At 42.9% G+C, this 13,345-nt stretch overlaps 2 protein-coding genes across 3 annotated transcripts in view; one reads left to right on the plus strand and one right to left on the minus strand.

Moving 5' to 3' along the window:
• The window catches only part of Rab37 (RAB37, member RAS oncogene family), a 58,791-nt gene extending 53,756 nt beyond the window's left edge, over nt 1-5,035 (minus strand). Inside the window, exon 1 of one of the 2 annotated variants that reach the window (XM_078041733.1) lies at nt 4,469-5,035. In XM_078041733.1, the coding sequence (XP_077897859.1) occupies nt 4,469-4,540 (72 nt within the window). In that variant the 5' untranslated portion in view covers nt 4,541-5,035. The remainder of the gene's footprint in view (nt 1-4,468) is intronic. The other variant, XM_005332524.5, reaches the window with a different exon arrangement.
• Cd300e (CD300e molecule) overlaps nt 1-13,345 on the plus strand; it is a 50,688-nt gene that overhangs the window by 732 nt on the left and 36,611 nt on the right. The window lies entirely within an intron of this gene.

The raw sequence follows: 13,345 nt of genomic DNA on the forward strand, positions 1-13,345 counted from the left end.
AAGGGAGAACAATGTCGTTCTCTCCAGACCCTTCTCCAGGATCAGCGGGTGACAGTCCCTTGGGGGAGGAAGGGTGGCTGGTGTATGGAGCTCTCTTCTTTCTTAGATGTTAACTTCAATCAGAGGCCGCAAGTGAGAAAGGAGGTCAGAAGTGACCCCTTCTTCCTGGGCCCTCACACGGCACCTTCCTGCGTCTTTCTCACATACTTCAGAGACTGTGCACATAGTATTGTAGACATCTGCGCCTGTGCCTTGAAGGCCACCGGTTGTTGAAGCAGGGGGCCGTGTCGCGCGTGTGCTCTCCATAGCCTGGCCTGATTCCTCACACCCTGGAGATGCTCAGTCCGTGTTCGCTGCGTGAGCACATGAGGCATGTGGGCTGCTGCGGGCTGTGACCACAGGTGAGCAGCAGAAGATGGGAGTGAAGAACAAGCCTGAGCGGACGGAGGGCAGAGGCGCCCTGCTCAGGATGGGGACCCCAGGGAAGACAGAGACCTCTGCTCCTGTCTCCTCGCCAGTTCCTTTTTTAAATCCCAAAATGACCATGGCCTGGATCAGTGGATGGACAGCCCATGTCACTCTGCCTCCTGGTCTTTCTGAGATGCTGCAAAAGAGACTGACTTTGGCTCAGTAATTGTTGGCCCCTCTTAGAACAAGATTGGTATGTGGGTGTTCATCCCAGTGCTTGGGAAGTAAGCAACGGAGCTGAAGTCCCTTTGTCCTGACTCACTGGCATATGGGGTCAAAGCTCATCCTGTCCAGTATTTTTTTCCAGAGCTCAAGGTCAAGTCTGGCATAGCAAGGACTAAACCCAGGAGCTGTTCCTGAGCCCGTAACTGGTATCATTAACCTGAATGGCTCTTGAGACCTTGTGGGTAGCAAGACAAGAGTTCTCCGAGGAAAAGAGCAGCAACATTGTTCACATGCTTTAAATTATTTAGTTGCATCAACTATTCAGATTTGAAAGCATCGCAATGACTCTACTTAAAAATTCCAAGTGTGTGATGGATGGACTCAGTGCTTCCCAGTATTCCCAGCCTCCAACCCAGCCTCCAGGAGGCTCCTGAGAGTTATCTGAACTCCTTTGCATCAGGCTACGACTCTTAGGACTAACTAAAGCACAAAGGTCATCCTACCCATGATATTTGGCATACACTTTTCTTGTAAGTGAATTTTATTTAATTTTTTTCTATTTTTATTGGTGCATTATAATTGTGGATGACAGTGGGATTCCTTGGTAAGTGAATTTTTGTTAGAGGTCCCACCAGGTCCCATAACTATTTCCCTGAGAAAGGAGGCAGCGAACGGAGGTGGTTAGGGCTGGATGTTTGTACAGAGGCATGCTTTCTGCATAAGTGTGTTGCGAGCCAGTTCTCATGGGATTGTACTTGTGAACTGTGTATGTGTTTCTGAGGTTTCCGTGTGCAAAGCTGCTGCTCTTCTCACAAAGTTTTGTCATTCTAAGTGAGACCAGATGTGGCACCTGTGGAAGTTGCAATAGAGCAGAATATGTGTGCTCTGATGGCAATCACCATTTATTTATCAAATACTTCCAGAGATTATATATGCACATAATATTACATTATCTAACATCTTCACCCAAGACACAATAAGCCAGGCATTATAATTTCTATTTTGGAGCTTAGTGAAGCAATGTTCATGGATATTGCTTAAAGCCAATCAAGGACTGAGTGATTCTAAACCTGGGGTTTCTTTCCATCACACCAAAACACTTCTTCTCTGGCAGATTTCTAGGTCATAAAATCTGGCTGCTCTGTCCAAACATTAGAGGATACTTTCTTCCTCTATGATGCTAACCTTGAGGGTTGAGAAGGGAAAGGGCTATGGCAGGGGATGGAGGGGCTTCTGGGAAGTGGTGATGTCCCATTTCATCCCAGTAGTGGTCGCATAGGTGTGTGCACTTTGTGATAATCCATCAAGATGTTCACGAGTGGTTCAGTTTTAGTTAGTTTGTTGTATTTCAATAAATGCTTATCTAAAAATATCCTTCCTCCTAGAAAATAATGTTGGAGTGGAGCCCCGCCTCTCCTGGCCAATGTGTCCTAAGTAGACTTAAAAAAATAATAATTTTAAGTAGACTTAAAAATAATACAAATGTGTCAATACCCTCCCCCTTCACAGAAAGATTTTTAAGTGAATCGCAACAAGAAGTCATGCACAATCATAAAATGGTTCTAGGAGGAGGTTGTCAGCACAGTGTTCCTTACATACACATGCCCCTCTGTCAGGGACCACACAAGGCTTCAGGTTAGCTCCAGACCTCACGACGCTCATGACCCAGCTGACAAGACAAGCGTGTTCTGTAGTAAACAGACATTTGTCTTCAGTGTATTAAGATGTGTTGGAACAAGCTCACTCTTTCTCTCTGGTGAGATCAATAAACCAAAGGAAGGGGAAGTTTTCATGAGTTTCATCCTGTATTTCATGTGCAGGTAATTGAAGTGGGAAAGACCTCATTTGATCAATAATTTGAAAAAAAAAACTGGTCTCCAGATCTTAAAGGTTTCAAAATGAATAATTATATCTTTATATGGTGGTTTAAACTAAGAGAGAGTATATCTAGTCATCAGGGTGGGTTTTGTAATTGATCTGCAGTTACATTCCTTTGCTTACTTACAAGTTCACTGTGCTAGATCCACGGCCTCAAAGAACATGGGTCTTATGCTAATTTAATTCTGGATCTTATTCTCATTTACTTCAAACTGTGATAGTTTTAAAACTCCCACACTGGGGTGGTTGTTGCAAATTTTTCTCCTTCTCCATACCTTAGAGCTTCCAAGACCTGGAGGGAAAAGATGCATGGACTCTTTAGACCTACAGATCTGCTTCCTGCAATTTGTCAGTAAGAGCCAGTATGGCACAGAGTCATGCATCTAAAACTTTAACATGCATATTTATCTCCTAGGTATCATGTTAAAATGTAGATTCAGATTCAGCAGGTCTAGGGTAGGGCCAGACATCTACTTTCTTTTTTTATATATTTATTTTTTAGGTGTAGATGGACACAACACAATGCCTTTATTTTTATGTGGTGCTGAGGATCGAACTCGGGTCCCACCTGTGCTAGGTGAGCGCTCTACCACTGAGCCACAATCCCAGCCCCAGACATCTACTTTCTAATGCACTCCCAGGTAATGCCAATGCTGGTGGTCCACAGAGCGCTTGTTGGTGAAAGGATTTAGAAAGGGTCTAGAGAAAAAGAGACAAGACTTAGACTCACAATTCCTGGCTTTTAGTGCTGGCTCTGCCACTTACTAACTTATATTCTTGGACAAGTTGCTTTGCCTCTCTGGGATTTAATTCCCTCAAATATTAATTGTGTAGTAGTGGAGAAGGGTAGATCAGATTATTTCAAAGCTTGCATTCAAAGACTTTTCAGAATGATATTTTGGTGTAAAAACTTCAAGTACGGGACCACGTACAGCCTTGCAAGTTTCTAACAGATAAACTCTCATAAAATTAGCAAAGGAAGACTAGAAGGGCTGGAGCAGGAGGCCAGTCAGAGATAGGGAGCAATAATAATTTCTTACTGGAAATATAAGGCTATATGGTTTCAAGACGATAGATTTTGCATTAAAAAGTGTTGCCTAGGGCTAGGATTGTGGCTCAGTGGTAGAGTGCTTGCCTAGTATGAGTGAGGCACTGAGTTCAATTCTCAGCAAATAAACAAAATAAAGTCCATTGACAACTAAAAAATATTTTTTAAAGTGGTATCTAGAAGGAGGCTGCTATTTTTTTTCCCAACCGTTACTTTAGGAGGCGACCTGAATGACTGAAAATTAAGTTGCATAAGAAACTTGAATGAGGGGAGCAACAGATGTGCTAGAGCTTTGAAATAGGCAAATTCATTCAGAAGGCTAGGGTGAGTCATGGCTGGAGGGCAGCTTTTGGAGCCACAAGGGAGTCTGGTTTGAGTAAAACACTTTATCTCTGCTGCATATTATTTCCATGTCCTTTCAGCCAAGTTGGCCAGGAATGCAGGTCTTTGACCACTGCTACCAGACCTAATGGGGGCTGGAGCTTGTGAGACAGGGTGGGGGAGTAGCCCAGTCTCCTCCAAGGGTTAGGGAAAGCCAAGATGCTTGGGGTGCACAGGTATTCAAACAGGGACCGCTGGCAAGAGGGTGGGGGGGGGTGTAGGAAAGGGACCTAGGAGATTTAGTTCAATGAGTGAAACTCCAGATAATTCGAGTCCCTGCAAGTCTCTGGCGGTGGCCCTTCCCCCAGTGCCCAGTATCTCTCCTCTGAGCAGCAAACAGGATCAAAACCGGAAAGGAGTCCCCAGGTTTAGGGATTCGTGCTAGTTTCTTTTTAAGTCCTTAAAGCAAAGTGAGGGGAGCAGAGAGAGAGAGAGAGAGAGAGAGAGAGAGAGAGAGAGAGAGAGAGAGCTCCTGGGGACCATGCTCTCTGCCAGCACTGGGAGGGGGGGCACGGAGGGGATTTTTACCTTATGGAGGACGTGCTCGTTGAAGACAGGACCAGCTCCCCCCTGGTAGGAGTCGGGTCTCTGCAGGTCCATGCCCGGCGTGGGGCCCGCGGCTCCCTGCTCTTCAATCGCTCTGCGTCAGCGCGCCCAGAAGCGGGGTCCGGGTTCCGCGGGGTGCGGCAGGCCCGGGTCTGAGCCCTGCGGCCCGGGCCGCATCTGCGTTCAGCACCGGACAGCTCCCGCGGCGGCGCGGCGCGGTACCCGGAGGGCGGGCGGCCACTCTCCTCCGCCACCGCGGCGCTGCAGCAGCGGAACAGCGACGCCGCCCCTGAGCGCCGGGGACGGAGTTCTGAGATCCCGTCCTCGCGAATCTCCTGTCTTGTGACTCCAGGATGCGGGGAGGGACGTGCGCGCCTTCCCGGTACCCGAGTGTGCGGGCAGTGACCCGGCTGCGCTCTCGGGGCACTGCGTCCCGGCTCCCGATCCTCAGCGAACCCGCATCCCCGTCACCACGACGCGCAGCCCCGCTCCCCGCCCGGTTCGCGGGGGCCAAGTCCTGCCGTCCCCGCGCCGCCTCTCTTTTGGTCCCTGGGCGGTTCTCCCCGGGACGCAGGAGACGGCGGTTCTAAGCCTGAGATGGATGGAGGACGGGCCTCACAGGTCCCCGAGGTCTTGGAATATGCCAAATTCAAAACATCGCTGCCTAACTTTTTTTTTAATGTATGAAGAGTAAAGGAGACAGCACACGTGAGAAACCTCTAACCCTTAATAATAATAACATCTTCTAAATGAAACTTATTTTACAGTTTAAATGAAGGAACTGAGAAAAGTTGAGTCTGCCTGGAGCGGAGTCAGAGGAAAGAGCGGTGATGTGAGACAAGTTAGATTAATTCCCAAGTATTTTATTTTATTGTATAGGTGAGGGCCTGGTCATGTGGGCCACGTGAAGAGTTTTGAACTTTATTCTAAGAGCTATGCAAAGCCATTGTAGGAGAGTGGTATGGCCAGATTTGAGTTTTAATAAAGATGATTTTGGATATTATATGGAGAGTAGATTAATAAATGTGCTTATATTTTCTTATCGATCTAGAAAATCTCTTTGTATATTATGGGCATTCATCCTTTATGCCATAAATATTTCATTTTATATTTTAATAATTTTGTTTATGATTTTATTTACTGTATTAAAATTTTTATACTTGAAATTTGGTTCTGAGCATGAGAAGGCATTAGCCAGGCAGAAGAGATCAGAGATATATGGTTGAACAACCAATAAAAGTAAAGAAAAACATGTAATCTTCCTTTCACTCATTCATTTATTTATCTTTAAATGGTGCTTTCTACATATACATAAAGGTGGAATTCACTGTGGCATATTTATATATGCGCATAACATAATTTTGTCAAATTAACTCTGCATTTCTTCCCTTTTCCCTTCCCTCCTTCCTCCCCCTCAATCTCCTTCCTCTTCTCCACTGATCTCTCCTCTATCTTGCGCTATCAGACCTCCCCCTCCTGCTCCTCTTACTTTGCTCTAGTTTCCACATATGAGAGAAAACACTGGACCCTCGAGTTTGAATCTAGCTTATTTCACTTAGCATGATGATCTGCAGTTCCACCCATTTACTGAAAAATACCATAATTTCATTCTTCATTGTGGCCGAGTAGAACTCCATTGTGTATATATACCACGTTTTCTTTACCCATTTGTCTGTTGATGGGCATCTAGGTTGGCTATTGTGGATTACACTGCTATAAGCATTGATGTGGTTGCATCCCTGTAGTACGCTGATTTTAGACTTTTTGGATAAATACCAAGGGGTGGAATAGCTGAGTCATTCCATTCCTAGATTTTCGAGGAAACTCCACACTGCTTTTCAGAGGTGGTTGTATGAGTTGAAGTCCAACCAACAATGTATGAGTGTACTCTTTCCCCCATATCCTCTTCAGCATTTATTTTTATTTGTATTCTTGCTAATTGCCATTCTGACTATAGTGAGATGAAATCTCAGTGTAGTTTTTGCATGATTGCTAGCAATGTGGAACATTTTTTCACATATTTATTGGCCATTCATATTTCTTGTTTTGAGAAGTGTCTCTTTAATTCTTTTGCCCGTTTGTTAGTTGGATTATTATTGTTTGTATTATATGTATGTATTATATATTCTTTATGTATTCTGGATATTAATCCCCTATCTGAGGAGAAGGTGGCAAAGATGTCCTCTGATTCTTTAAGCTCTCTGCATGGTTTAAATATTTTCTTTGCTGTGCAGAAGCTTTTAAATTTGATTCCATCCACTTATTGATTCTTGGTTTTACTTATTGTGCCTTAGGAGTCTTATTTAGGAAGTCAATGCCTGTGCCGATGTGCTGGGGTTGAGCTTAAGCTTTCTTCCAGCAGTTGTGAAGTTTCTGGTCTGATTCCCAGGTCTTAGATCCACTTGAGTGCAGGGTGAGAAACAGGGATCTAGTGTCATTTTTCTACAAATGGATATCCAGTTTTCCGGAACTGTTTGTTAAAAGGGCTATCTTTTCTCCAACATATATTTTTGGCACCTTTTCCAAACATCAGATGACTGAAACTTTGTGGGTTTGTCTCTGTGTCTTTTATTCTAGTCTATTGGTCTTCATGACTATTTTGACGCCATTACCAAGCTGGTTTTGTTAGGATAGCTCTGAGTGGTGACTGTAGGCAGGTGGGGGGGGGTGGCTAGAGGAGGTGGGTCATTGGTGTGTCTTTGGGGTGTATATTTTGTGAGCCAAGCTTCATATTCCTCCGATTCTTGGTGCCAGGTCCTCAAATGCTTCCCTCCACTACACACTCCTACCATGATGTTTGGCCTCACTTTTGGTCCTGTGGAGTCAACCATCTGTGGACTGAGACCTCTGAAACTGTGGGCACCCAACTAGACTTTTCCTCCTCTAATTGTTCTGGTCAGGGCTTTTGGTCACAGCAGAAAAAAAACAAAACCCTGACTAAAACAAGGTACGTCACCTCCTCAGTTAGATTAATTCCCAAGTATTTTATGTTATGAAATATTTTGAAGTTATTGTGAATGGAATAGTTTTTCTGATTTCTTTCTCAATAGAGGCTCTATTGAGGTATAAGAAATCTATTGATTTATAAATATGATCTTGCATTCTGCTTCTTTGCTGAATTGATTTATCAGCTCTAGAAGTCTTCTGGTGAAATTTTGGGGGTCTTCTAGATACAGGGTCATGTCATCAGCAGAGATAATTTGGCTATTTCTCATCCTATTTGTATCCCTTTAATTTCCTTCTCTTGCCTCATTGGTCTGGCTAGAGTTTCAAGAACTCTATTGAATAGGAGTAATGACAGTGGACATCCTTGCCTTGCTCCTGATTTTAGATAAAATTATTTCAGTTTTTCTCCGTGCAGTATGATGTTGACTTTGGGCTTGTCATACAAAGCCTTTATAATGTTGAGGTAAGTTTCTTCTCTCCCTAGTTTCTCCAGCATTTTTTACATGAATGGATGCTGGATTTTATTCCACTGACACAATCATCTGATTCTTGTCCTTAATTCTGTTTATGTGGTATATTACATTTATTGATTTGCATGGGTTGAATTAATGTTTCATCCCTGGAATGAAACCCCCCTGATCATGGTGAACTCTCTTCTTGATACATTTTTTAAAATGTGGTTTGCTAATATTTTATTAGGATTTTTGCATCTATATTCATCAGATACTGTTCTTTGTCTGGTTTTTATATCAGGGTTATATCGTCCTCATAGAATGTATTTTGAGAGTAATCCTTCCCTTTCAATTTAAAACTGGAGGAAAGCTGGTGTTAGTTCTTCTTTAAAGATTGTGCAGAACCTAGTGAGAATTCATCCAGTCCTGGGCTTTTAATTGCTGTTTCAATATCATTGCTTGACCTTGGTCTGTTTAGGTTTTCTGTATTTCCCTGTCCAATTTGGAGAGGTCCCGACACAGTGATTTTTTGAAGACAAGTTATTCTCATAAGTCATTTGATTTTGAACTGACATCTTCCTGAGATTTGGGTCCCCCGAGTGTGATGGATAAAGACATCTGCAGACCGACTCTTGGATGGGTGGTTTGTTTTTTGTGGAGCTTCTGGTCTAAAGGTTTTAGAAGTGACATACTCTAATCCTGTCTCCACACACTGAGGAGGTGATCTGGGTGGTCTCCATAAACAGGGAGAGGTTTAAGCCCAACTTTCTTGTCTGCTGAGAATCGCCTGCTCTTGCCTGTGCCTCTCGCTTCAGTTCCCTCTCCTGGGAAATGGTGCCATACTCTTCTGGGATGTGTGGAGCCACAGTCGGGGCTCAAAACGTCTTTTTTAGGTCCTTGCCTTCAAGGTCAGTGAATATCCAGTTCTCTACGCTCAGTTCTGCCTTTTCTTCACTAGCATGTTTCATTCACACAACCCCAGTGACCCACAGCATTGGGTCACATGGGTTCAGTTGACTGCTTCCCCATTATATTTGTGTCTTAAAGTACACAGGTCTGTATTTATAGTAGTTATGGCTTCCCTGAGAAATTAGTCTTTTTTTTTTTTCTGCATCAAGAATTGAACCTAGAGTGCTTAACCACATCCTCATCCCTTTTTAATTTATTATTATTATTTCTTATTTTGAGGCAGGGTCTCACTAATTTGCTGAGGCTAGCCTGGAACTCACAGTCCTCCTGCCTCAGCCTCCTACATTGCTGGGACGACAGGTGTGCACCACCAAGGCTGGCAAAAAACTACTCTTGATCAGAATGTCCCTCATGTGCAGAGTTCTGAAGGGTGCTCCTTTACATTTTAATGTAGATGATCTCAGTCTTTTGTCTGGGAGATAAAATCTCTGTGGTGGCTTCTGATTCCATATCTGTCATCCTGTGAACTAGATAGGCTAAAGAACTTTTTAAAAAAGTTTCACCTTGAAAAACTTTAATTGAAGCAGCAACTGCATATAGTAAAAAATAAAGTGACGTGAAAGCCTTGGACATCTCTCCCCTCCGCACTTCCCATCTGTCTTCTCTAAGGCAAGCCCTTTTTAGCTCTTTCTGTTTTGGTTCCTACCCTGTCGATTTTTTGTCTACCCACCACAAGCATCTTCTGTTGCCGGTACCCTTAAAGGTCCTCTGCTCTCTTCTCAGTAGAGCTATGTAACTCTTTCCTGTTCTTCCACCAGCCCACTCCGCAATTTCACAATAGACTTTAGACCTCTGTTTCTGGCATCATTAGCCATGGATTGTGTTTACTGAGTCACCAGATGTAAGATGAAGCATTTCCACCCCAATTCCCTTTCTTCCTTTCACTTCTCTTCCCATTTCCTTTCTCAACCTCCTTCAAATATACTTGTAAACATAAACTTTTAACCATAGAATTACTTTAATTTGCAAAAGAGTTGCAGAGACAGTATACAAAGTTCTTGTATACCCCCCCACTAACATCTTACATTGCTCTAGTGCAAATGTCACAACTATGAACCAATATACTTACATTGTTAATTAAAGTCTATGCTCTATCTGGGCAGAGTGGTGCACACCTGTAATCCAGGGGCTCAGAAGGCTGAGGCAGGAAGATCACAAGTTCAAATCCAGCCTCAGCAATTTAGTGAGGCCCTAAGCTAACTTGGGGAGAGCCTGTCTCAAAAAAATAAATAAATAAATAAATAGGACTGGGGAAGTGGCTTAGTAGTTAAGTGCCCCAGGGTTCAATCACTGGTACAGAAAACAAACAAACAAACAAAACAACAGATAAACAACACAAAAAAACCACATAAACCCAAAAACAAAACAAAACACAAACACAAACAACAAAAAAACCCCCAAAATCACAAAAAATGCTTTATTTATATTTCCTAGTTTTTTTTTTATCTAATGTCCTTATTCTGTTCCAGAATCCAATCCAAGATCTGCCTGCCTATGTATCTATCATCTATCTATGAATCATTTATGTTTTGCAGTGGTGGAGGTCAAACCCAGCCTTGTGCTCCCTAGGCAAGCAGTCTCCCACTGAGCTACATCCCTAGTTCAACTTTTACTCTTTTAAATAATACACCCATCACTTGTTTTTAGATATTGTTGTTTTCTCCTAAGTTTGTGATTGCCTTTCTTTTTGTTGTTGGGAAAGGAAATGCCTGTCTTCTTCGTGATCTCTCTCACATCCTCCTCTCTTTACTCTTCCTTTTCTTTTGTACAAGGTCCGTTCTTCTCTTGAACCTCAATGACTTTGTGTTCTGATGTGGGCTGCTTTCTTTGTGTTTTCAAAATGCAAATTCAAATTCTTCCAATGAATAGTTTTTGTGTTTGGATGACGACTTTCTCCCTCTGGAGTTTCTACCTGCTCTTAGAAGGTGAGTTCTGGGCTCCAGAGTCCGGTTCCAAGCTCTCATCCACACTCTCCCACAGACCTTTCTACTGGGTCCTCTCTAACTGTTGCAAGAACCGCTGCTTTCCAGGCCTGCCCAGCCATAACCCTGCATTTCCCTTAATTCTGTTACTGCACAGAGCCAGCATTTTCCGTGGCTCACTTTTTCCTCTTAATTGGTTTATTTCCTCAGGAGGTTGGTTTACTTTTCTTGGTTTACTCCTCACGAGTAAGTATTTGAGGAAGCTGCTTGAGAATGTACCCAAATAGCCTTGTGCGCCAGCGGCCCGGGAGGTGGACTTTCCAAGATGTGTTTGCTTGGCTTTTCCTGGTTTGGGGCTGGATTTGGAATCCAGGCTGAAGGTGGTGTCTCTCCTGTTTGAAGACGTGGCTGCACTGTCGTCTCGGATGTGTATGGAGTTAGTGTTGCTAATGGAAAGTCTTGCCAGACGGCTCCCTCTGCCTTTGGGGATGACCTGTTCTAGTATTTATTTTTCTGAATGATTTTTAAATCTTGCCTTGATCCATGCTTTTCTAAAATTTCACATTAATTTTTAAAAATTATATAACTTTTCACATCTATTGTGCTGGGCACTCAGTAGATCCTTCCAATCTGAGGATGTGTATCTTCTTGCTGGGAAAATCTCTGAATTAAATTTTTTCCTCTTCTTAGTTATTATGATTATTTTTTGAAGTTCCCCAATAGCCAGATGTTGTACTTCCTGGATTGTTTCTTTGGCTAATTAAATTTTTTTTTTCATATTTTCCTTCTCTTTTTGTTCTATGAGCTATTTCCCGAGTCTCATCTTCAAATTCTTACAATGTAGAGTTTTGGCAACTTTCTTTTTGCTCTCCATTATTATTATTTTTTTTTGTTCTCATTAAAAAATTTTAACTGTAACAGAACAAACCTAACAAAACTTAACATTGTAGAAATTTTAAGGGTACAGTTCAATTGTGGGAAGTAGGTTTACATTGTTGCATAACCCATATCTAGAACTCTCTTTGTCTAATGAAAATGAAACTCTGTATCCATCAAACAACCAGTGCTCATGCCCTCTGCATGCAGCCAGGCAACCACTATTCCATTTTCAATCCATATGCATTTGACTAATCTAGGTACCTCATGATTGGAATGATACACTATTGGTCTTCTTGTGATTAGCTTATTTCACTTAGCATAATGTCCTCAAGTTCCTCCATGTTGTAGCATGTGTCAGAATATCTTTTCTTTCTAAGGCTGAACAATAGTGCCATTGGATAAATAGGCCACGTTTCATTTATTCATTCATCTGCCGGTGGACACTTGGGTTGCTTCCACAACCCATTGTGAATAACACTGCTGTGAATATGGCAAATAAACAAAAATCCCCTTGATACCCTGCTTTCAATTGTTGAGGGTACATGCCTACATTCCAAAGTGGAACTATTGACTCAGATGGTAATTCTGTGTTTAATTTTTTTTTTGAAAAACTGTCATACTAATTATTATTATTATTTTTGGTACCAGGGATTCAGGGGCACTCAACCACTGAGCCACATCCCCAGCCTCATTTTAAATTTTATTTAGAGACACGGTCTCACTGAGTTGCTCACAGGGTCTCAACTGCCTCACTGTTGCTGAGGCTGGTGTTGAACTCATAATCCTCCTGCCTCAGCCTCCAGAGCTGCTGGGATTACAAGCATGTGCCACCACACCCGGCCTCAATTTCTTTTTATCCTTTTGCTTTATGGACCAGGAGTCTCAAGAACTCTAATGGAGTGTTTTCAAGTTCTCTCCTGTTCCTGACATCATCGCTGCTTTATCTGTTACCTATATTGGTGTTCTCTTCCACGTTGTGGATTTCCCACTCTTGGATATCTGGGGATTCTTGGATGCCTACTGACATTTCAGAATGAAGCATTAGAAAGGCTGGCTGAGGCCTCTGCATGTGGGCAGGATTTGTAGAAACCTTTGGGTCAGTGATCAGGGACTTTGCTGGTAATACGAGGAAACCCTGAGGCTAAAGTGATCGGAGTTTATTCCGGGGGTACTAACACCGGCACAACTGCTTCAGAGGTCCTCAGACTGGACAAGTTTTTTTGGTCTCTCTTTTTCAGTGCTGAGGATTGAACCCAGGGTCTTGTGAACACCAGGCAAGCACTCCACCACCAAGCTGCACTTAAAAAATTATTTTGAAACTGGATCTCATACATTACTCAAGCTGGTTTCAGACCTGCCATCTTTCTGCCTCAACCTCCTAAGTAGCTGGGATTCTGGGTGTGCCCCTGGGATTCTGGGTGTGCCCCACCGGGCCTGGCTTCAGGCCTGACTTTCAAAACATTAACATTTATTGAGCACTTATTGTATGCCAGGTACTATGCTAAGTTTTTAATATACCATCTCATTTGTTCTGGCCAACAATCCCATAAGACGGGTTATTATTGTCCCTGTTTTAATGGAACTGAAGCTCAGGGAGTTTAAAAAGACTTACAGAGTTAGCCGGAATTTGAACCCAGGAGTAGGTGACCTCAGAGTTTCCACTATTAACCAAGAAGCTGTTTAGATTCTGA

The sequence above is a fragment of the Ictidomys tridecemlineatus genome, chromosome 3 (assembly GCF_052094955.1).
Source record: "Ictidomys tridecemlineatus isolate mIctTri1 chromosome 3, mIctTri1.hap1, whole genome shotgun sequence".
Lineage (NCBI taxonomy): Eukaryota > Metazoa > Chordata > Mammalia > Rodentia > Sciuridae > Ictidomys > Ictidomys tridecemlineatus.